The 25110-nt window shown below is 42.6% G+C and overlaps 1 protein-coding gene across 2 annotated transcripts in view; it reads right to left on the bottom strand.

The window, feature by feature from the left end:
- Positions 1-25110, bottom strand: part of GANC (glucosidase alpha, neutral C) — an 86979-nt gene that overhangs the window by 25249 nt on the left and 36620 nt on the right. For both annotated transcript variants that reach the window (XM_054716318.1, XM_054716319.1), the window contains exons 8-16: positions 24609-24705; positions 23245-23425; positions 22879-23017; positions 12910-13145; positions 10987-11113; positions 9586-9665; positions 7066-7209; positions 5275-5371; positions 829-930 (exon numbers count right to left, since the gene is read on the bottom strand). In XM_054716318.1, coding sequence (XP_054572293.1) covers positions 829-930; positions 5275-5371; positions 7066-7209; positions 9586-9665; positions 10987-11113; positions 12910-13145; positions 22879-23017; positions 23245-23425; positions 24609-24705 — 1203 coding nt within the window. The remainder of the gene's footprint in view (positions 1-828; positions 931-5274; positions 5372-7065; positions 7210-9585; positions 9666-10986; positions 11114-12909; positions 13146-22878; positions 23018-23244; positions 23426-24608; positions 24706-25110) is intronic.

The following is a 25110-nucleotide window of genomic DNA, read 5'->3' on the forward strand; positions in this document are numbered from 1 at the left end:
ATTTCCTTTGAAAGCAACAGCTAGGGCAAGATAAAAATTACACTTATTTTTGAAGTCTAACTGAAGTCTGATTTTAGGAGGAATATTTATTATAGAAATAGCTAAAGAGAAACAGATAATGATAATGAGAGGTCTAAGTAGAATTTCATGTTTAGTCCTTAAGCAGGATACATATTCCCTGTATGGACCAATGCTATAAAAACACACTTATCAAAAAGTGATATTAAGTCACTTCTATTCCTAAAGAAAAGAAGGAGCAGCTGGATCTGTCGCCATCCTGAGCACCTTCCATATTTAGATCTCTCATCTGCAGAGAATTATTAGGATTTGCGAAGGTGGCACACTAGGGAATCTTATTTTAACTAAATTTATCTTTCCCGAGAGTGTATATATATATATATTTAACAGTAAAAATATGTCACAGAATTTTAAATTTGCAGAGTAAAAATGATTTCTGTAAGGCTGATTCTTATTTGCAAAATTCTTTGTAGTTCTTTCCATTTTTCGTTCAAGAAGAAAGGCATGTTTCAGGACGAGAAACAAACACAGTTACCAAGAGTGGCTGAGGCAGCAGTAAGAGAATGAGGGAAAGCGGCACTCTGGCCCCCTCCTGACCTTATGTCCTCAATTCAGATCGAGGGCATAACAAAACAGCTCTGAAGCTACCCTTTCTCTCCTCTCTAATGCCCCCTTCACTTTCCTCATCTTCTCTTTCCCACGTTCAGACCTATCCAAAACAGCCAATGAAAAGGGATTTGTGAGCAGCTTTGACAAAAACACCCTCATTTTTTATTTTCCCTCACTTCAAGCCTGAGGATATCATCTTACCTCCACAAAAAGAGATCCCAGTAACGCTGAGAGTGAGTAACATAGGGATAGAAATTTTCAGGTAACTCCATTTTGCTCTGTTGTCGCCTGTCCACACAGCACCTTTGGACACCAGTAACAAGATATTAAAAAAAAAAATCACAAATCAGCCCATGCTCTTGATTCATGTTTAGATTCCTTATTTGTATAGACAAAATTAATATAAAGGAATGCATTTCTTCCTTACCTTAAAATATATAAATTCTGGTCTTCCACAATGAAAATATATTAATTTTCTAATGTGAAAAGTTATTAAAATCGACAAAATAAATTGCAAAAATATTCTGAAATCATTTATTTTTGAAGTCTAACTGAATGTATTTTAAGTGAAGAGTTTGATGAGTTTTTAAAAAGTGTGCACCATGTAACCATCACCACAAGCAGGGTATAGAACATTTCCATAACAGCAAAAGTTTCCATCTTTTCAATCAATTACCCCCACCTTACCCAATCATTGGTTTGATTTCTATGATTATAAATTAGTCTTTTCTATAATCCTATATAATAACAGAGGAATATGCTAATTATCTGTTACTCCGTAATGTAACGACCAGTTTAGCAGGCTGCACGCGCAGCAGGCTCAGGTGGGTGGGCCGTGGCGGCCGGGGGATGTGAGCCTGTGGTGCCTCCTCTGGAGTTGGGGAGCTAATGACGGATGGGCTCTGGTCCTCCTCCAACAGCCCTCTCCAGCAGGAACGGGGCTGCTGAGACCCAGGCCGGGCCTCTGGCCACAGATCCACAGGTTCACGGAGACTGACTCTACCAGGCCGCTGGGAGGCCATGTGGCTGGGCTGCAGGGTGCCGGAGCCTGGTGCCCATTCAAGATGTGAAACAGAGAGGAGGTGCAGGAGGAAATCCAGAGAATGGGATGTGGGGGTTCAAGACTCACTCCCTTTGGGCTTTGTCCTTCTTGGCCCACCTGAGGACGGCTCCCGGGTGAGCGCCATGGCTTCAGCGAAGTGGCCGGCCAGGAGGAGGGCGGCCCAAGGGGCGCAGAGCGGCACCAAGGTGGGGTGCACTGGAGGGGGCTCGGGCCGGGGCAGGGGGCTGGTGGGCGGGGATCTGCCTCGCCTGCGGAGAGCGAGGTTCTGCAGTGGCCCCAAGATGCGGATTGGCCCGGTGGGAAACAAGAGGGAAGGACGCCTGGGCAGAGGGGCGTGGACCCGCAGCCCTGAGGCGGAGGTTGAGAGGCAGCGCCACCTCAATGGAGGGGCGCTGCACTGCCAGGTAACCCACTGCAGCAGTTCAGCAAAGCTCCCAGCCCTAACCGGGCCTCGCCCTGGTGGCCTGCGCACTTGAGAGGTGGTGACTACTGTTCCTGCTGTGGCCCAAAAGCAAGCATACGCCCGCCCCACCTCCAGTTCCCACCCCACCGTGCTCCACGTCAGTGTACACCTGCATGGTGAGTGCGAAGCCTACCACCTGCTCCCCAGAAAGGGGGGGACAGTAAAGAATGGGAGTGGGAGGCAGGGGAAAAGAAAGAATGTGGCACATCCATGATGAAGAGGTGCTTGAGAATGCACTGGGCCTCTAGTAGATATATACACACACACAAAATAAGGATTGTGGGGCGCGGCTACAGTGTTTGGACAGGTTCAAGCCTTGGACTGATGAGAGGGCACAGTCCTCTTGTGGCCACATGCAAGTCCCAGCTTGGCGGGCAGAGCCTTCCTAGCACAATTATAGCCAACAGCTATAGTTGTAAGCTTGAACCCATGGTCCGAACACGTGGCCCCACGTGTCTAAGTGATATAGGGTGCAAGTAAACAAAGCTTGATCAGGTGCATGTAATTGAGTACGATCAAAACTCATCAGAATGCTGTAAACATCTTGACCACGCCATTAACTTTGCCTCGTAGCATCGGCTATAAAATAAGGACTTGGCTTGTAGTCCGTGGCGCTGCTGGCTCCCCATCAGGGAAGCAGCGTCCCACTGAGTCCCAGCTTTCCTTCTCTTGTTTATCTTTTCTCAATCCTTCATCGCCCCCACTCAGATTCACCCTTGGCCGTGCTGGCACTGCACAAAGGATGGTATATAAATATATTTAGGCTTTTTTTTTTCTTTTATCATGATGTCAAACATTTTCTCATGCAATTAAGGCTATCCTATATAATAAAAGGCTAATATGCAAATCGACCAAATGAGGAAAAACCAGTCACTATGATGCACACTGACCACCGGGGGCAGACGCTCAATGCAGGAACTGCCCCCTGGTGGTCAGTGCGCTCCCACAGGGAGAGCACCACTCAGCCAGAAGCCGGACTCACGGCTGGTGAGCAAAGTGGCGGTGGTGGGAGCCTCTCCCGCCTCCACAGCAGCACTAAGGATGTCCAACTGCAGGCTTAGGCCCACTCCCACGACATCCCCCAAGGACTCCCAGACTGCAAGAGTGCAAGAGGGCACAGGCTGGGCTGAGGGACCGCCCCCCCGCCCCCGCCCGAGTGCATGAATTTCATGCACTAGGCCTCTAGTTTTACATAACTTTATGACAGTCTAACATATAAATATACTATAGTTTTATAACAATTCCCTTACATATTTGGATTTTCTTTCTTTTTTTGTTTCAAGAACTAATACTGTGGTGAGCAAATCCTCTCTAAAAAAATGGTAATATGCAAATTAACCACCACTCTGCTACATAAAGCCACGCCCACCAGCCAAGCCACGCCCACCAGCCAATCAGGGCGAGTATGCAAATTAACCCCATCCAAGATGGCTACAGCCACAGAGAGCAAGGTTTCCCAGGTAACAGAGCAAGCCAAGCTTTCCATAGCCGTTGCAGGCCTAAGCCTCCACTCAAGCTACAAAGTTTCAATTATAGAAGGTAAACAAATTCAAACAAATGGCGGCAGAATGGAGCTTGAGAGAGCAGGCCAGGGTTGCCGGCGGCAACAGGGGAAGCAAAGCTTTCTGCACACCCTGGCCAGGCCCACCCGCTTAAGGCTACAAAGTTTCAATTGTAGAAGGTGAATTAACTGCCACAGAAATGGCTGCCGCCCCGGAGGGAACAGCAGGCTTGGCTCTGCTCCAGGCTACAAAGTTTCAATTGTAGAAGGAAAATAAATTCCAGATACCAGGGCCTCCACTTGGGTTGCCAGAGGGCATGGCCGGCCTGCAAACCACCACAGGCCCCTCGCTCAGGCCACCCCACGCCCCAAGGGAACCCCACCCTGATCCGGGACACCCTTCAGGGCAAACCAGCTGGCCCCCATCCGTGCACCAGGCCTCTATCCTATCTAATAAAAGAGTAATATACAGATTGATCATCACTGCAACACACAATATAGCTGCCCCCATGTGGTCAAAGATCCTGCCCCCATGTGGACACAAGATGGCCACTACAAGATGGCCAGCAGGAGAGGGCAGTTGGGAGGCACCCAGCCTGCAAGGGAGGGCAGTTGAGAAGGACCAGGCCTGCAAGGGAGGGCAGTTGGAGGTGATCAACCCTGTAGGAGAGGGCAGTTAGGGGTGACCAGGTTGGCAGAGGAGGGAAGTTGGGGGCAAACAGGCTGGCAGGGGAGCAGTTAAGCATCAACCAGGCTGGCAGCAGAGTGGTTAGGGGGTGATCAGGCTGGCAGGCAGAAGCGGTTAGGGGCAATCAGGAAGGCAGGCAGGCAAGCAGTTGGGAGCCAGGAGTCCTGGATTGTGAGAGGGATGTCCGACTGCCCGTTTAGGCTGGTGGGATCAGGACTAAACGGGCAGTCGGACATCCCTCCAGGAGTCCCAGATTGGAGAGGGTACAGGCTGGGCTGAGGGACAACCCCCCGCCGTGCACGAATTTTGTGCACTGGGCTTCTAGTCTGTACATAAATCTCTGCTTAAGATGACAATATTTTAGCCTTTTCTTGAGTACCACAGGGGCTGGTTTGCAGGGGTGGAGCAGGAGGCCTAGTAATGGCTATGTACAGTAAAGGCTGGATTCTTCAAACGAGAACCTAAGCTCCCAGTTATTTGTGCCTGGGGACTTAAAATAGCCTTCCTGCCACAGGGTGGTAAAGTTGAACTAGATCTGCATTAGCTAGTAAACCAGATCCAGTTATAGATGAACCTGACCATAAGCCACAGCTAGGTCTATTTTAAGGCATATTGTGGAGTGAAATAAGTGGTTGAAGGAATGTGTTAGAAGTGTATTTTCCCTGGTTTTGATAAATCAAAGAGACAGGATCAGAGATTACCATCCCTGCAAACAGATACTCTGAAGTCATTCACCCAAAAATTAAGTGGCCATTTTTTCAGTGGGAAATGAGTAACTAAACTTTATTAAAATTGGTTTACTCTGATCATAGGACAAAAATACATACTTCAGGGCACATCTAAGGCCTGCCCAATGGCTACTGAAAAGGAAGGCATTAATAGCTCTATAAAAATTTGTGGTTTTAAGTCTGATCATATGAGCTATTCCTTACCATACTTTTGTGATCCAGCAAAGAAAGAACGTGTAAGAACAAAGGGTCTCTCCTTTCCCTTAGATCGTTGTATCAGTCCTTCTGCAGTAGCCTTTTGCTATAAAGTCAAAGGAGAAAAATGTCAAACAGATGATTGGATTAAGGCATTGTGTAGACATCCCCAATAAACTACTTAACATGCAAAAAAAAATGGTAGGTGGGAATGTGAAATGGGAAATATTAAAATAAATCCATCAAACAATTTTTATGATGTAATGAAACTACTCTAAATTCCCTTATTAAAATAATGGAAAATTTATTTGATTAAAATAGCAATGAAATTATACATATAAAAACCTAAGCGACCGAACGACCAAATGACTGAACGACCAAATGACCAAATGACCATTTGACCAGTCACTATGATGTGCACTGACCACCAGGCGGCAGACGCTCAATGCAGGAGCTGCCCCCTGGTGGTCAGTGCGCTCCCACAGCAGGAGCACCGCGCAGCTGACTGACAGGCGCCAGACACCGGGCTCATGGCTGGTGAGCGCAGCTGCAGTGGGCATGAGCCTTTCCTGCCTCTGTGGCACTGGCAGCGCGCTAACTAGCAGCCGCTGCGGCAGGCACAGTGGGGCCAGGATGAGAGGGAACGGTGGGGTGCCTGGCTGCCTGCAGCTTTGCGCACTATTATATCCCTTGGGGGATGTCGGACTGCCGATTTCGGCCTGATTCCCACAGGCCAGACCAAGCCTTTTGGTGCTTATTATTATCAGGCATTTTATAAGATTTTCTCTTATAATCTACACAACCTCTGAGACAGTCTTCATTAATGAAAAAATCTGAGATTCAGAGAGGTTAAGTGACTGCCTCTGGCCTACATAAGGAAATTCACTAAAGTCATTTGCAATTATAGCAAGAGGCTATTAGAGAAGTAAACACAGAAAACCAAGCTGTACCTAGCCAGCATCTCCCACTGGAAAATACCAGTTGGTGGGAGGACCATAAGAACAGTTACATTCTGAAAATAATGTATAAATTAGGGCCAGTGACTACCAAGTACAATCCCTATACATGCCTGGGTCTTTTAGATGTGATTGGCCAGTGGTCGGCAAACTCATTAGTCAACAGAGCCAAATATCAACAGTACGATTGAAATTTCTTTTGAGAGCCGAAAATTGACTTCTGCGCATGGGCCATGAAGTTTCAATCGCACTGTACGTGCGCACCCGCACATGGTATTTTGTGGAAGGGCCACACTCAACGGGCCAAAGAGCCGCATGTGGCTCGCGAGCCGCAGTTTGCCGACCACTGTGATTGGCCAATGGAATACAATTCTATTGAGAAAGCTAAGTACTTAAGACTTTTTACTTTTAAAAAAGTGTACTTATGAAATTATGTATGTGTGCTCTAAATCTTACTCCCCTGGTATAAATGTAAGACTTAATGTATTTAGAAATTTGTGAAATTGCAGAACATTTGTCCTAATTGCCTTTATGTATTTACACATGGTTTGTTTACTTCAATAAAAGTTTTGAGGTAGCATCCAATACCATTTACTAATGGCTCCTGTCAAAGAAGATGTTTCTGTTACCATTAATCTTACAATATCTATGAATTCATCAAGTTCATTATAGAAGGCAAAGGTACAAAAGGAGAAATGAGTCTTATATTGGCTACAACCGGGTAAGACTCATGGCAGAAGAGACACACAAAGAGAAATGTATAGTATGGCTATTACAAAGGAAACAACTTTCAGCCCAAAGGCAGGGTACATGGGTACAGTTGGCTTCTTCTTGGCTGTCTTACCTGATAAAAGCCATAAATGTTGTGAAGTTCTCTGTGCTCCCAGTTGCCATGATGAATGGCATTCTTCTGCATGGTTTGCTCTGGTCCTCTAAAGACTGAGGGTTCATTCATGTCATTCCATATGTAGAGGATGTCAGTAGATCCCTAGGAAATAAATCTTGGTCAAGGTACTACTTCTACAGTGATTATGCTAATATGACAGCTCCTCCTATTCCTCTTTCCTTCTCCATTTCATTTATTATTCATTATATTTATTATCTGTGCTCTGTCCTCAGCTCCACTGCTAGAATGAAAAGCTCTACTGGGCAGGGAGTTCACTGATAGTTCCCAAACACCTAGGACGATACTTGAACCATAGAAGGTTTCCAATAAATATTTGTTGATGAATGAAAGAATGCTGTGCCCTATTGTCTGTGAAATACATATTGCCCAGTAAGTCTACTCCGAGGTCTATCTGGAGAACTCCCTCAGGAAAGGTTGTGAATGATCACAATTAAGCTCTATCATCCATCATCTGCTACAACTCTTAACTGAGGGAAGGGCAATTGTAGTTGTACATGATAAAGTTCTGCTTTTCCTCTAATACTTTGAAAAATTTGACAGCTAAGATGCCTGCTTGTTAGTATGATCTATAGTTTATTTTCTACATAGAATTGGTCAATATAGAGTGAGAAAGGGCGATTGAGTCATCTAGTCATGGTCTTACAATCTCTTTATAGAATCCCTGGTCTCTCAGTATTTGACTCAATAGCTACAATGACAAGGAGTCCCTCAGGCAGCTCATTCCATTATTTTCTGCATGGTAACATTCTCTCACAGGGTCTAGCTTGATTTTTGGGATACCACAGAATACATCTTTTGCCTCACCCACATGATAGTCTTCCAAATGCCTAAAGGAGGCTCATGTGTTTTCTTTTGACTCTTTACCTTTAACTATTTCTAAATGTGTATGTCTATGAACAAGGCTATATGGTTTTCAATATTTAACTACCTTGACTGTTCTTCTTTATTTTTTTTTTTTTAAATATATTTTATTGATTTTTTACAGAGAGGAAGGGAGAGGGACAGAGAGTTAGAAACATCGATGAGAGAGAAACATCGATCAGCTGCCTCCTGCACACCCCCTACTGGGGATGTGCCCGCAACCAAGGCACGTGTCCTTGACCGGAATTGAACCCGGGACCCTTCAGTCCGCAGGCCGTCGCTCTATCCACTGAGCCAAACCGGTTTCGGCGACTGTTCTTCTTTAGCATCCTCTAGGGCAAGGTTGGCAGTCTTTTTCTGGAAAGATCCAGTTTTTTAACTTTGTGGGCTATAAGATCTCTTTTTCAGTAACTCAACTCTGCTTTGGTAATGTGAAAGCCGTAGACAACAAGGAAATGAATGAGCATGTGGCTCAAGTGTTGTTCATATTTCTCTTATTTTCTGTGTCCTAATACATGATGCTCAGAAACTAGCACTGAGTGGTTAAGAGCTGGGTTTGGAACAAACAGAACTGAGCTCAAATCTTGGGTCTGCCAGACCAGGATTGGGCCTAAAAGGGCAGTCGGACATCCCTCTCACAATCCAGGACTGCTGGCTCCCAACTGCTCGCCTGCTTGCCTGCCTGATCACCCCCTAACCACTCCCCTGTCAGCCTGATCGATGCCTAACTGCTCCCCTGCCAGCCCGATTGCCCCTAACTGCCCTCACCTGCTGGCCTGGTCACCCCTAACTGCCCTCCCCTGCCAACCTGGTTGCCCCTAACTGTCCTCCCCTGCAGGCCTGGTTCCCCCAACTGCCCTCTCCTGCAGGCCTGGTCACCCCTAACTGCCCTCCCCTGCTGGCCTGGTCTCCCCCAACTGCCCTCCCCTGCTGCCCTGGTCCCTCCCAACTGTCCTCCCCTGCAGGCCTGATCACCCCCAACTGCCCTCCCTTGCAGGCCTGGTCTCTCCCAATTGTCCTCCCCTGCTGGCCATCTTGTGGGGGCCATCTTGTGTCCACATGGGGGGTGGCCATCTTATGTGTTGGAGTGATGGTCAATTTGCATATCACCTCTTTATCATATAGGATCATTATCATCATCATCACAATTGGTTGAAAACAGTTCTCTAGATGTGGCCTCTCCTGTTTTCTCAGTGGATTTTATAAGATTTAGTAATCAATTTATTATTATACCTTACTTTTAATGACATACTTTGCAAGATAGTTCCACATATATCATCACCTTTCAATAATAGTTATAAAATGCTATTTTATATAAAAAGTATATAGTAATTTCAAAATGTAATACATCTCTATAATTAAGTACTTTGATATATTGTAATAGAGGTCAAAATCATAGCTTTTTGCATTTAATAATACACATGGGACCTCTCCTAGCACCACCAAAGTCTGTAATGTGATTCCACCCTTCCCTTTTCATACAAGCATTATTTATTAGGGGCTACTCAATGAAGCAGTATAATTCTATTCAATCACTTCTTTTCATTCTTTCATCATTTCAAGTAACTAGGAAAGAGAAAATGAATAAAAACATACCTGATAAACAGAAAAAGCAAAAAGACCTGAATACCACTCTCTGACCTTGGGGTTGGTGAAATCCAGGTACGAGGAGAGACCTGTAGAATTACAAGAGTAGACAGCCTGTTAGGAACAGTGGTCCTCATGGTAAGATGTGTAGTAAGGAGGACTATCAGATGTGAAAACTCGGCAGTCAATGGGCATCAGACATAAAAGTCAGCTGACACAGAGGCATGGTCTGGCGAGAAGCAGATGAAGGTAATGCTGGACTTCAGTGATAATCTACTAGGCCTTTCAACCCCAGGGCATGCCAATGAACAAGTATCAAGGTGGAGCCTGTCCTTCACTGAAATAGCCCAAAGCAGGATGGCAAGTAGTCTGTAGTGACCTGTCTGTTCTTAAAAAGAACAGAGAAGTGTTCATAACTGATAAAAGGGGGAAATTCATGGGGTTTCTCTACCGTGCAAGGATTTATGATAGAGTGCTATGTTATGATAGAGTGGTGATTTCCTCAAGGAGTCTCTACCAAGGCTTTTTTTTTAATATATATTTTTTATTGATTTTCACAGAGAGAAAGGGAGAGGGATACAGAGCTAGAAACATCGATGAGAGAGAAACATCAATCAGCTGCCTCCCGCACACCTCCCACTGGGGATGTGCCGCCGCAACCAAGGTACATGCCCTTGACCAGAATCGAACCTGGGACCCCTCAGTCCACAGGCCGACGCTCTATCCACTGAGCCAAACCGGTCAGGGCTCTACCAAGGCTTTAAACTAATAATTTCTGAAAGGAATTGTCCAGAGTTGCCAGAGGCAGCTGAGGTCACTCACGAAAGTCTGGAAGTCAAAAGGTTGGGCTAACAGGGCAAAGATGAATGGCAGGGGGAGAGACTGCAGGGCCCTTTTTCTTTTAAAAAATGTATTTTTTATTGATTTCGGAGGAAGAGGGAGATAGATAGATAGAAACATCAATGATGAGAGAGAATCATTGCTGGGCAGCTTCCTGCATGCCCCCTGTTGGGGATCAAGCCTGAAACCCAGGCATGTGCCCTGACTGGAAATTGAACCATGACCTCCTGGTTCATAGTTCTATGCTCAACCACTGAGCCATACCAGCCAGGTGGCCTTTTTTCTTTCTTTCTCTTCATCTCCTTTTCTCATTCCTTGGCTTTTCATTTTTATTTGCTTAGAGAAATAGCATGCTAGAGGTTTGCTTATTTTTTATTCACCCATTGACTGGTAAATGGATACAATGTACACTGTATCAGTATTATGAAAGATATAAAAGAAGGTAATACCATTTCTTAAAGGAGCTTAAAATGTAGCAAAAGATATCTACAAGGAATAAGAACAGTGGCTGTGAAACCTTCGTTAATTGGGACAGAACAAGGGAAATAAGTGTATAAAGTAATATCTCACCCGGCCAACATACTCCTTCAAAGTCTCCCCCTTCGTGATTCCTCACAAAGTAGCCCTGTTCTTTGGCCGTAGTGTACACTGAGTAGTCAGGGTCAATCTTGATATGCGGGTCACTGATGACCACAAGCTGTCAGGAGGACATAAAGGTTTGAAGATCTCATCAGTTTCATGTGAGCCATATATTCATTTATATGTTTCCATCATAGTTCTTGGGTTCAAATTTTACTCAGAAACAACTACTATTAGCATTGAAGTATTCTGTGTGCTTACAGAAATATAGATTGATGTCAAAACTAGGCCATTGCTCTTTTATAATTATTGCTGCTTAATACATTTTAAAAAAATAGCATTGAACTTCTATCTGTCTGCGGTGCTGGGTGCTATACATAAAGGAGTAAGTAGGCAAGGTCTCTGCTTCCTAGACATGTAGAAGCTAACATAACACTGACAAAAGCAAACATTAAAGGAAATAGGAGAATAGCATGTTAAAAACTCAAAGGTATAGGCATATTGAGGAAGGAAGTCTGAGAAAAGCTGTGATCACAGCTGTGTCTCTACCACCTCTCCTTGCCTTTCTAACACCATTCTTTTGTTTGGTTGTTTGCTTTCTTTGTTTTGTTTTGTTAATCCTCATCTGAGGATATTTTCCAATGAATTTTAGAGAGAGTAGAAGAGAGAGGGAAAGACAGAGAGAAACATCGATTGGTTACCTCCTCATGCGCCCCGACCAGGACCCGGGCTGGAGAGGAGTCTGCAACCAAGGTATGTACCCTAGACCAGAATCAAACCTGGGACCCTTTGGTCCACAGGCCAACGCTCTATCCACTGAGCCAGACGGGCTAGGCTCTAACACCCATTCTTTACACTTAGTCTCAAACCTCAATACCATTTTATTTAACTAGAACCTTCTAATCAGCCTTCCTCATATCTATTTAAATCTATTCTACATACTGAAGTTTAATTTTCCAGTACTATTACCACCACTACCACCACCCTTGCATTATACACTTTCCAGTGTCCTTTTCCTTCCCAATTTTCTGTTTTAGTTCTTTCCTTGGCCAGATTGACCAGAGGAATCCATCAGGGAGGCATGCAGGAAAATGGAGTAATAAAAAAGTCAACTCTGTTTTTGATGGACTGTTAAGAGCTTTCAAGCCCACCACTCCCCCTGACCTTTCTTCCTACATCTGTGCATGCCGACAAAGAAAGCCCTGATGCCCCCTCCGTTGGTGCCAGCACAAAGTTCAAACTCACAAGCCCTGGCACGTGCATAGCGATCTTCACCCCCGTCTAACTCTCTAATCATGGTAAAAGCTGAGCTGGTCTCCTTCCCAGCTCTCTCAGGACAATTTCAAATGAGCTTGGGAGCCAGCCTTACTCCCCCCAGAATGCCTTACTATGTGACTAATTAGTAAGGCATATTTATCATTTTTTAAACTTTATTTTTATTCTTTGACACTATTACAGATATCCCCATTACCCGACCTTTTTCCTTTGCCCACCTCCACCCAGACCCTGCCCCTTGCCCTTTGGCCATCAACATGCTGTTGTCTGTGTCGATGGGTTATCCATATATGTTCTTTGGCTAATTAATCTTGGTACCTGTGTGATGTCATCAATCTTGACATCAGAACCAAATTTCCCAAGGGCAGGGGGATCCATCACAATACTACACGGGTGGCCATAACAAATGGCCTGAATGCTAGGCCCCTGCATCCTTATGGAGACCTAGACAACTGAAGCAGGGATGGATGGTGTCACCACCTTGTCACCATTACTTTTCTGTCATCACAGTTTCAATTGCATTTGAAGGTACTATTTTCATGGCCGTTTTAAAAATCAGATAGTTCTCCACTTATGTATCAAATCAAGTTTTAAAATGTGCTTGTAACTAAAAGGTTCAGAAATGTTGGTTCGTTTTACCTTGCGTTTTTTGTTTCGGAGCAGCTCCTGCATCCTTTTGGGGTTGGGGAATCTCTTCTTGTCCCAGGTGAAGTACCTTTTGCCCTCGGTGTGCTCTATGTCCAGCCACATGACATCATAAGGAATGTCATGTTTGTCAAATCCTGCATCCACTGCTTTTACATCCTGCTCATCTTCATAGTTCCAGCGGCACTGGTGGTACCCCAAGGAGAAGAGAGGGGGCATGGCTTGTGTGCCTAAAAGAGGACAATAACAACTGAGCCAACTACCACCACAGTGATAATTCTATATTTGTTACAACATTTTCTAAATGCCAACAGGGTCCAAGCACTCAGCTTGGTAGTTAGACTCCCACTTCTAGGAATACATCCTAAGAAACCCGAAACACCAGAAAGAATGCATGCACCCCTATGTTCATAGCAGAATTTATTCCCTTCTTATTTCCATAGCACTAGGCTGATGCCTTTAACATAGCACTTATACCTAAGAGCACAGCAGTTCGTTTACATGCCTGCCTCTTCAGCCAAATTGTTACAGAAACTCTGCAGCCATTAAGCCACAACTTCCCATTACCCATTTCATCCTCCAGCCCTTGGTAACTGCTAATCTACTTTCTGTCTCTATAAACTTGCCTATTGTAGGTACTTCTTATAAGTGGAATCATATAATATTTGTCCTTTTGTGTCTGGCTTATTTCATGTTGCATAATTTTTTCAAGGTTCATCCATGGTGCAAGTATCAGAACTTCATTCCTTATTATGGCTGACTAAGATTCCATTTTATGTATATACTAGTGGCCCGGTGCATGAAATTCATGCACATTAAAAGGGAATTAATTAGATGAAATATTTTAATATTGCTATTTGCCCTTTCTCTGTAATACAAGTGTCAGAGAGTAAAGGAAATTAGTAAAATGTATATATAAATTTATTAATTAACTGGGTGGGGACGCACGCAGGCAGCATCATGTTAGCGCTGGGCAGGCCTGCACATGCCTCTGCAGGAGGCTGCCCTGGGCTTGGCTACGCGGAGGCCCTCCTGGTGATGGCAGTCCCCGCCCACCCGCTCCTGCTGTGCATGACTCCTGCTGAGTGGTCGTAATGTTATGGCATCCCAGACAATTTGCATATTCCTCTCTTATTATATAGGATTACATTTTGTTTATTCATTCATCTTTTTTTATCCATTCATCTTTTTTTAATTTCAAGAAAAATGATTTTAAATATAATAAAGTTACATGCAATAAACCTTAATATTTCAAGAAAAATGATTTTAAATATGATGTTACATGCAATAAATACAATTATTCAAGAAAAAAGATCTTACATATAATATTACATGCAATAAACATGAATATTTCAAGAATAAAAGGGTTTTAAGTATAATAATATTATCAAAACTGTACTAACATAGTATGATATCATAAAAGTTGTAGGAAATATTAAAAAAGTTGCAAATAACAGGATTACTTCTATTATATCCTAGTATGTATATATTTCCCTCTGGCTTTATTTTTGTTCATCAGTTTATGTTCATTATATTCCACAAATGAGTGAGATTATATATTTATCTTTTTCTGACTGGGTTATTTTGCTTAGCATGATGTTTTTAAAGTCTATTTTGTCAGATATGAGTATTGTTACTCCAGCTTTTTTTTTCCATTTGCATGGAAAATTTTTTCCATCCCTGCACTTTCATCCTGTGTGTGTCTTTTGTTTTCTGAGGTGGGTCTCTTGTAGACAGCATATAATTGGGTCATGTTTTTGTATCCATTCAGCTACCCTACACCTTTTGACTATAGCATTTAATCCATTTACATTTAGGGTTATCATTGAGAGGTACTTATTTATAGCCATTTTAATTCTGTTTGGCTATGTTTTTCTCTCTGTTTCTTCTTCTCAGCAATCCCTTACAGCAATCCCTTTAGCATTTCTTGTAATGCTGGTTTGGTGGTGGTGAACTCCTTTAGCCTTTTTTTTTTTTTTTTTTTGTCTGGGAAGCTCTTTATTTGACCATCTATTTTGAATGATAGCCTTGCTGGATATAGTAATCTTGGTCTCAGATCCTTGCTTTCCATTACCTTGAGTACTTCATGCCATTCCCTTCTGGTCTGTAGAGTTTCTGATGAGAAATCAGGTGTCAGCTTTATGGGAGCTCCTTTGTAGATAACAGTTTTCTTTTCTCTTGCTGCCTTTAAGATTCTCTCTTGGTCTTTAATTTTTGGCATTTTAATTATGATGTGTCTGGGTGTGGGTCTGTTTGGGTTCTTCTTGTTTGGGGTTCTCTGTGCCTCCTGAACTTGTGTGACTTTTTCCTTTACCAGGGAAGTTTTCTACCATTATTTCTTCAAACACCTTCTCTGTTCATTTCTCCCTTTATGCCTCTTCTAGCACACCTACTATTATAATATTGTTATGCTTCACATTGTCCCGCAGCTCCCTTAAACTGTCCTCCTGTTTTTTAATTGTTGTGGGGTTTTTTTGGTTCTCTAATTGAGTGATGTTTTCAACTCTGTCTTCTAATTCACTGATTAGATCCTCAGCTTCCCCTAATCTGCTGTGTATTCCTTTCAATGTGCTATTTGTGCTATGTCGTTCTTTATCTCAGACTGCTCTTTTTTCATAGTTACTATATCTTTTTTCATACTGTTGAGCATTTTTAACATCATTACTCTGAGACTCTGTTTCAGATAAATTTCTTATCTATGCTTCATTTATCTCTTCTTCTGGAGAATTCACTAGTTCTTTCATTTGGGAGTTGTTTCTTTGTTTCCTCATTTTGGTTGTCTGTTTGGGTTTGTGACTATGTATTAGGCAGATCCTCTACACCTCTCAGTCTCTAGTGCAGGACAGTGTGAAAGGCTGTTTCTAATTGGGTTAGGCAAAGACTCAAAGCCTCCAGAGACTGCCTCTATCTACAGACTAATAGGATTCCGACTTGAATTGCCCCCAGGCAATCGTCCTCAAGTGTGGCCAGAGTTTTTTCAACAGGGTGGGGCAGTTGCTTCTGCCTGGAGGCTAATTATTAATCTCCTAAGTGGCCTCTGGGCAAGGTGTTTTCCAATAGGGTATGTCGACTGTCTTCCCCCCAGGCAAGGCAGATGTCTATCTGGGAAAGATGTCCTCCACTGTGTAAGGGAATGACTCAGCCCAGGAAACTTGGGGTGTCTGCCTTCTGAGCTCTATCCCCCAGTCCTGGGTTCTGCTCTCACAGCTCCAGTCCACTTCACCCTCCTTCTGCCAGAGCACAAGGTGAGTGGCTCCACAGGGAATTTTTGTGCATTGGCCCTTTAAGAGGGTGTCCAAACTTTCACCTGCCACTCCCTGGAAGACAGCACCCCACTGCTTTTCACAGTTAGATGTTATATGGGTACCCTCCTCAGTTTGGTGCTCTCTGATGGGGAGCCCAGCTTTGGGATTAGATCCCAGAGTTCTCAGTGGCACCCGCCCACAGCTGAGATATCTCTCCAGGACTTCAGTTGCCATCTGTGGGTGCCCAACTGGCCCTTTTGTGCCTCTATCCCTCCTACCAGTCTCTATGCTGTCTCCACCTTTGGTCCTTGGGTATCAGGGTTCTCTCCTGTGAGTTTTCCATGGATTATTCAGGAAGCCTTTCTGTATTTCAGTTGTAATTCCAGCTTGTTCCTGGGAGCATGTCTGTGCAGCATCCTCCTACTCTGCCGCCATTTTTAATCTTCCCATCCATCTTTGATGGGCACTTGTTTCCACCTTTTTGGCTGTTGTGACTAATGCTGCAATGACCACTGGTATACAAGGAATGTTCAAGTCCTTGCTTTCAATTCCTTTTGGTAAATATCTAGGAGTGTAATTGCTGGATGTATTAGTCAGGGTTGTGCAAAGAAACAGAGCCAATAGGATGTGTGTTGAGAGCGAATGATTGGTTGATTTTAAGGAACTGGTTCATGTGACTGTGGCAGCTGGAACTAAATTTTGCAGGGCAGGCTGATAGGCTGGAGATCCAAGGAAGAGCTGAAGCTGCAGCTTGGATATGAAGGCAGCCTGGAGACATACTTTTTTCTTTAGGGGACTTCAGTCCTTTTCTTTTTTAAATATATTTTTATTGATTTTTTACAGAGAGGAAGGAAGAGCGATAGATAGCTAGAAACATCGATGAGAGAGAAACATCGATCAGCTGCCTCCTGCATACCCCCTGCTGGGGATGTGCCCGCAACCAAGGTACATGCCCTTGACCGGAATCGAACCTGGGACCCTTGAGTCCACAGGCCGACGCTCTATCCACTGAGCCAAACCGGTTTCGGCCAGTCCTTTTCTTTTACGGCTTTCTTTGTAAAAAATTTTCTTTATTGTTGAAAGTATTACAGATGTTCCCCTTCCTCCCCCCACCAATGACCCCTTCTAGCCCACCCCCTGCCCCAAGCCTTCACCACACTATTGTCTATGCTCATGGGTTATGCATATCTATAATAAAAGTGTAATATGCTAATTAGACTGGATGTCCTTCCGGACAACCTTCTGGAGGAAGCCGGGGCTGTGAGGGAAGCCTGGGTCCCAGGTGCCAGAGGGAAGCCGGTGCCAGCAGCCGGGGGAAGGAAGGCCTACTCTTGCATGAATTTCATGCAACGGGCCTCTAGTATACATATAAGTTCCTTGGTTAATTTCTTCCCACCCCTGCCTTCCCTCTGTGGTCCATCAGACTGTTCCATGTTTCTATGTCTCTGGACCTATTGTGTTCATTAGATTCTACATATGAGTGAGATTATGTGATATTTATCTTTCTCTGACTGGCTTATTTCACTTAGCATGATACTCTCCAAGTCCCTCCAAAGTGTTTTCCACAGTGGCTGCACCAGTCTGCATTCCCAACAGCAGTGTACTAGGGTTCCCTTTCTTTCACATCCTCGCCAGCACTTGTCATTTGTTGATTTGTTTATGGTAGCCATTCTGACAGGTATGAGGTGGTACCTCACTATTGTTTTAATTTGCATCTCTTTGATGATTAATGACTTTGAGCATTTTTTCATATGTCACTTGGCTATCTGTATGTCCCCTTTGGATAAGTGTCTATTTAGGTCCTTTGCCAATTTTTTAAATTGGATTGTTTTGTTAAGTTGGATGATTTCCTTACATATTTTGAATATTAACCCCTTATTAGATGTATCATTGGCAAATGTGTTCTCCCATACAGTGGGCTCCCTTTTCATTTTGTTTATGGTTTCTTTGCTTTGCAGAACCTTTTTATTTTGATGTAGTCCCATTTGTTTATTTTCTCCTTTATTTTCCTTGCCCTAGGAGATGTATCAGCAAACATATTGCTGTGAGAGATGTCTGAGATTTTGCTGCCTATGTTTTCTTCTACAATTGGATGAAGCACACCCACATTATGGCGAGTGACCTGTTTTATTTGAACTGACTTAACTGTTAATCTCATCTAAAAAATACCTTCGTAGTGATATCTAGACTAGTGTTGAACCAAATATTTGGGTACCATCACATAGGCAAGTTGACACATAAAATTAACCATCACACTGGGTCATAGGGTAATGCTATATTTAGCTTTTTGTTTGCTGAATTGTTTCTACAGCAGCTGAACAATTTTACATTTCCCAAGCAATGTATGAGGTTTTAATTTTTCCACATATTATCAACACTTAGTATTTTCCATTTTTTTCTTTAGCTATCTTAGAAGATAGGATATGGTATATCATTCATTTTCATTTTCCTAATGAATAATAATGTTGAGCATTTTTTCATGTGCTTGTTAAACCATTTCTATATCTTTGGAGGAATGTCTATTTAAGTCCTTTGCTCATTTTAGAATTGGGTTGTCTTTTCGTTGTTAAGCTGTAAGAGTTCTTTATATATTCTGGATACTAGATCCTTATCAAATATATGATTTGCAAACATTTTCTCTCATTCTATAGGTTGCCTTTTCACTTCAAAAATTTTAATGTAGTCCAACTTATCTATTTTTTTCTTTTTTTACTCATGATTTTGTTGTCATATCTAAGAATCTGTTGCAAAATCCAAGGTCATGAAGTTACCCATTTTCTTAAAAAAATTTTTTTTTTATTGATTTTAGAGAGAAAGAGAGAGGGAGAGAGATATAGAAACATCAATGATGAGAGAGAATCATTGATCAGCTGACTCCTGCCCTACACTGGGGATCAAGCCTGCAACCCAGATATGTGCCCTGACTGGGAATCGAACCGTGACTTCCTGGTTCATAGCTGATGCTCAACCACTGAGAAATGCTGGGCGGGCGAATTACCCATTTTCTTCTAAGAGTTTTATGGTGTTAGCTCTGACATTTTTCTATCCATTTTGAGTTACTTTATTTTATGTATGGTGTGATGTAGGGTTCCAACTTCATTCTTTTGCATGTGGATATCTAATTGTCCCAGAACCATGTGTTTAAGAGACTATTCTTTCCCACATTGAATGGTCTTGAACCTTTGTTGAAAATCACCTGGCCAGAGATGTATGGGTTTATTTCTAGCCTTTAATTGTACTCCACTAATCTAAATGTCTTATCCATATTCCAGTAACATACTATTTGGATTATTTTAAACTTATAGTCATTTTTGAAATTGGGAAGTATGAGTTCTCCAACTTTTTTTTCAGGATTGTTTGGCTATTCAGGGCTCTTTACAATTCTATATGACTTTGAAGATCAGCTTTTTCCATTTCTTCAAAAATGGCTGTTGGAATTTTGGTAGGGATTTCAGTGAATCTATAGATTGCTTTCAGTAGTATTACCATCCTAATGATGTTAAGTCTTCTAATTCATGAACATGGGATATATTTCCATTTATTTAGGCCTTCTTTAATTTCTTTTAAGGAATATTTTATATTTTTTAGTGTATAAGTTTTTTATTTCTCTGATTAAATTTATTCCTAAACGATTTTATTCTTTTGAATGTTATTATAAATGAAATTGTTTTCTCAATTTCTTTTTTAAGTTGTTCAATGCCGGTGTGTAAAAACACAACTGATTTTGCCCAGCCAGCATGGCTCAGTGGTTGAGTGTTGACCTATGAACCAGGAAATCGTGGTTTGATCCCAGTGGGGGATGTGCTAGAGACAGCCAATCAATGATTCTCTCTCATCATTGATGTTTCTCTCTTTCCCTCTCCCTTCCTCACTGAAATCAATAAAAATATATTTAAAAAAACCATACATACAACTGATTTTGTGTGTTGATCATGTACCCTGAAACTCTGGTCAACTTGCTTTTTTTTTTTTTTTTTTTTTTTAATGAATCTTTATTGTTCAGATTACAATTGTTTCTCCTTTTTCCCCACATATCTCCCCACCACCCAGTTCCTACCCCCCCCCTCTTCCCTTACCTCCGCCCCCCCCCCCCCCCGCTGTCCTTCTCCATAGGTGTATGATTTTTGTCCAGTCTCTTCCCATACTCCCCACACAGACACCCCTTTCCCCCTGAGAATTATCAATCCACTCCCATTCTATGCCTTTGATTCTATTAAGTTCACCAGTTTATTCTGTTCCTCAGATTTTTAATTCACTTGACTTTTAGATTCACTTGTTGATAGATATGTATTTGTTGTTCATAATTTTTATCTTTCTTCTTCTTTTTCCTCTTTTTAAAGAATACCTTTCAGCATTTCATATAATGCTGGTTTGGTGGTGATGAACTCCTTTAGCTTTTTCTTATCTGTGAAGCTCTTTATCTGCCCTTCAATTCTGAATGATAACTTTGCTGGGTAGAGTAGTCTTGGTTGTAGGTTCCTGCTATTCATCACTTTGAATATTTCTTGCCACTCCCGTCTGGCCTGCATGGTTTCTGTTGAGAAATTAGCTGATAATCGTATGGGAGCTCCCTTGTAGGTAACTAACTGTTTTTCTCTTGCTGCTTGTAAGATTCTCTCTTTGTCTTTTGCTCTTGGCATTTTAATTATGATGTGTCTTGGTGTGGTCCTCTTTGGATTCCTTTTGTTTGGGGTTCTGTATGCTTCCTGGACTTGTAAGTCTATTTCTTTCATCAGGTGGGGGAAGTTTTCGTTCATTATTTCTTCAAATAGGTTTTCAGCATCTTGCTCTCTCTCTTCTTCTGGTACCCCCATAATTCTGATGTTGGTACGCTTGAAGTTGTCCCAGAGGCTTCTTACACTATCTTCAACTTTCTGAATTCTCTTCTCTTCATGCTTCTCTGGAGGAGTGTCCTTGGCCTCTTTGTATTCCAAATCTTTGAGTTGATTCTTGCAATCCTCTAGTCTGCTTTTGGGTCTCTGTATAATATTTTTTATCTCAGTCAGTGTATGTTTAATTTCTAGTTGGTCCTCATGGAATTTATCGGCCTTTTCCATGAAATTCTTGAAAAACCTTATAACCGTGGTTTTGAACTCTATGTCCAGTCGCTTGTTCTCCTCCATTTCTTTGGTTTGTGATCTGTTTCCTTGCCTTCTCATATTCTCTGCTTCCCTAAGTTGGTAGGGTAGTTTTGTGTACTAGGTGTCCTATTGGTTCAACGGGTCAGCCTCCCAGTTACTTGAGGTGGACACTCTTGGTGTACCCTTGTGTACTGTGTGTCCCCTAGCAGGAGCTACAGCAAGGGCTAGTTTTCTCCTCCTTTGCTTGGGCCGTTTTGGAGCAGTCTGACTGGAGCTGCAGTTGGTTAAGCTGCTCCAGAACAGGCCATTTATATGCAAAAGCTGCTGTGTGGAGCCGGGGCGGGTTTGGCGGGGCGGGGCCTCAGGGCGGGGCCTCAGGGCTGGGTGGGGTCTCAGGACGTCACTAGGCTGGGGCGTGGCCAACGGCGATGGCTGCCGTCAGCCGTCTCTGCCTTTCCACGTTTCCAAGTCCCTGCGCCCCGCGCTCCAGCGCAGTAAACAATGATTGCTGGGCGCACCACTGCAAAAAAGTCACTCTCACTTTCCGACCCGATGGCCGAGAGTCCAGCTTCTCCCCGTAGGTGCCTGGGTCCCCTGAGTGTCCCCAGAAACTGGATTTCAGAGTGATCGGGAGCTTGTCTCCCTGCGGGTTGAAGAAAAGCCGCGCACCCAGCCGCCCGCCGCCGGCCCGATTCGCGTGCCTCCGAACCTTAGCTTTTCAGCGATTGTGCTTCTTTCTCTTCTTAGTTGTAAATCTTCCACTCAGCCAGCTTTCCCGTGGTTCTGGGTGGTAGACGTTTTTTCTTTTAGTTGTATTTTTGAAATTGTTGTGTGAGGCAGCAGATTAGTTGTTTAACTATGCCGCCATCTTGGTTCCTCCTCAACTTGCTTTTTAGCTTTAGTAGTTTTTTGTGGATTCTTTGGGATTTTCTAACATATAGGATCACATTATCTGGAAAAAGAGAATTTTACATCTTCCTTTACAATTTGATGCCTTTTATTTCTTTTTCTAGTGTAATTGCTCTGCCAGAACTTCCAGCACAGTGTTCAACAGCAGTGGTGAAATGGGCAGCCTTATTTTATTTCTGATCTTAGGGGCAAGCCTGTAGCTTTTTACCATTGAGTATGATGTTAGCTGTGGATTTTTCATAAATGCCTTTTATCATGTTGAGAAAGTTTCCTTCTATTCCTAGTCTTCTGAGTGCTTTTATCATTAAATAGTGTTAAATTTTGTCAAATGCTTTTTCTGTACCAATTGAGGTGCAGAAATGAGTATATCCTTTAAAGATAAAATGCTTTAGAGCTAAAGCCAGTGGTATATTTTAATAGAGAAGAGAACATAGAAAAGGTTGGGATACTGATAATCTGAGATGAAGGTAGAGAAAGCCCAGGGGTTAAAGGCTCCAAAGAGGCAGATAGCAAGTATTAAGGATGAGAGAATGGAGAGTTCTAGCCCCAGTGCAATGTTTAGCCAAGCTGAATAGAATGAAGGTGGGAAGAGAAATGCTTCTTAAAAAGCCTGGGCAAGTTGTTTATAAATTCTATATTGTATACAATAAATATTAACTTATAGCAATGATATAGGGGATAGAGAAAATATAATGGAACAATAAATGGGCTCTTCTACATGCAAGTACCTGTAAGAGATGAGTACTGCTTGAAGACGTCAAAAGGTGTAGGCCCTGTCAGCAGAAAAACATCAATGATTCCACTCTCTGACATCCAATGCACATCAGTTCGAGATCTGCTCTTTTGTTTCGCATCAACTGGGCCCATCTGGAAAAGAAATGGAATGAAGGTTTGAAATATTTCCCTCTAACCTACAATGTCCATCCATATGGGAGTAACAGTCTGCTCCTTTCATATACACCATAAACTTTCACTGATTATACTGCAATGACTGGTGGCAGAGAACTGCCACTATAAAGCCCAGAGCTATGACTACACTTTACTAGTTTTGTTTCTTCTGTAAGTAGAACATACAGACATGGTCCACAGCTTACCTTTACTGCAGGCTCTGTATTGATCTCCACTAGGGTTTCTGAAGAATTCAGCCAAAAAATGCCTAAAGTCCTACCCAGTTTGTGGGCCAAGAGATAAGGCACTGAACCATAAATGCCCATTTTGTTATGTATTTCATAGCCATAAACATCCAGGTTATAAAGACGGTAAGCATCCTCATCACTGAAACACACAAGGATTATCAGTTACCATCACAAATGTATTATTAATGAATAAGATGGCTCCATTCTCCCCTGCACTTGGATCCTATGCATCTTTCAGGTTCAACTTTACCATTTCCCTAAAGGTTTCTGATCCAACCTGGGTGAATATGATCCTCCTCCTTTGATTCCTTTGCATCCCCTCAATTGACAATTGGTATACATAATCTCATATTTAAGATATCTTTTCTAAATATCTCTTGTGAGCTTAGGACTGTTTCCTGTGAATCCCCTACAATAGCAAGCACACAATAGATTATTTTTGACAAATTTTGTATTTCTCTGCCACTTAAACAAAATGATAATGTCTTAACATGCTGACCCAGGGCTGAGTAGGGAAAAATTCAGGACCTGAATTGGGGTGGGAGCAGAGCTCAGGTTGGTGTTAGAGCAGCAGGGTTTCTGATGCACTTGCCACTATGCAGCCCTGTCACATAAACAGCATCTGGACCTGGCAAGCCTGATCAGACTCTGTGTATCTTTGGTTTTGCTTCCAGTTAGTCATATGCCTCTGGCATTTATTTGCCAGTAGTGTTAGTTTGAAATGATCTCCCTGAGAAAATCAAAGGTGATATGAAATGCCACACTTTCCCATTCTCTGGCTCACTGTCCTTTCTTAGTAAAAGCGTTTTTCTAGGTGTTTTTCACAGTGCATTCTCTCAGGGTTCCACAGTAAGGCCTTGAGAGGTAAAGGCAACACCCAGGAGGTGATGTGATGAAAATTCCCCCTGACCCTCATTTCAACCACAGCAACTCCATATGTTGACTTCCTTTATATTTTTAGGTTCAGCATTACAGTTTTTAGAATTATCTAATTTTTTGCCAAAAAAAAAAAAAAAAAATGAGAACTACTGCTCTGAGTGGAAGATTCTTTTAAAAAAATTATTTTTATTAATTTCAGAGAGGAAGGGAGGAGAGATAGAAACATCAATGATGAGAGAGAATCATTAATCAGCTGCCTCCTGCATGCCCCTACTGGAGATTGAGCCTGCAATCTGGGCATGTGCCCTTGACCAAACTCGAACTAGGGACCCTGCAGGCTGACGCTCTATCCACTAAACCAAACCAGCTAGGGCAATTCAAGGGAGATTCTTCAAAATCTATAAGCAATGCTTTTCCCATAAGAATTATTGTTTTCACTTTACCCAGTATTTTTAAGTTGGTGTGATTCTGCATGTTGTGGGATCCCATAGAGATGCTCAAATCCATGCAAGGAGAAATCCAAACCAATGGAGGCAGGACCTGTGGGGATCAGGATATTGACTGAGTTTTGCTTCTCATTGGGGCAATCAGTTAACTATGAGTGTAGTAAGATGATTAAACTAGAGGTCTAGAGATCGGAGCTTTCCCTGATCTATCAGTAAACCACTGTGCTGACTTCTGTATTCGGGTGTTGTGAGGATACAATGCAAAAGGCAAAGTTCTGGTCACTTATTACTTATGTTCGCTTAGCTGTGTGCTGATTCTCTCCGTGTCCTCATTTATAGTAAATCTTTTTATTGGTAACATATGGCTACAAAGTTTTAGCTTTCTTTCTAATCTAAACTTTTAAAAAATATATTAGGTACTCCTTTGCTTTAGAAACCAAAGGATACTGAGCAATTTTAATCTTTGCTAGATGAAAGAGTGGGTGTCTTGTGCCTGATT

This window comes from Eptesicus fuscus, chromosome 5, assembly GCF_027574615.1.
Source record: "Eptesicus fuscus isolate TK198812 chromosome 5, DD_ASM_mEF_20220401, whole genome shotgun sequence".
NCBI classification, from domain to species: domain Eukaryota; kingdom Metazoa; phylum Chordata; class Mammalia; order Chiroptera; family Vespertilionidae; genus Eptesicus; species Eptesicus fuscus.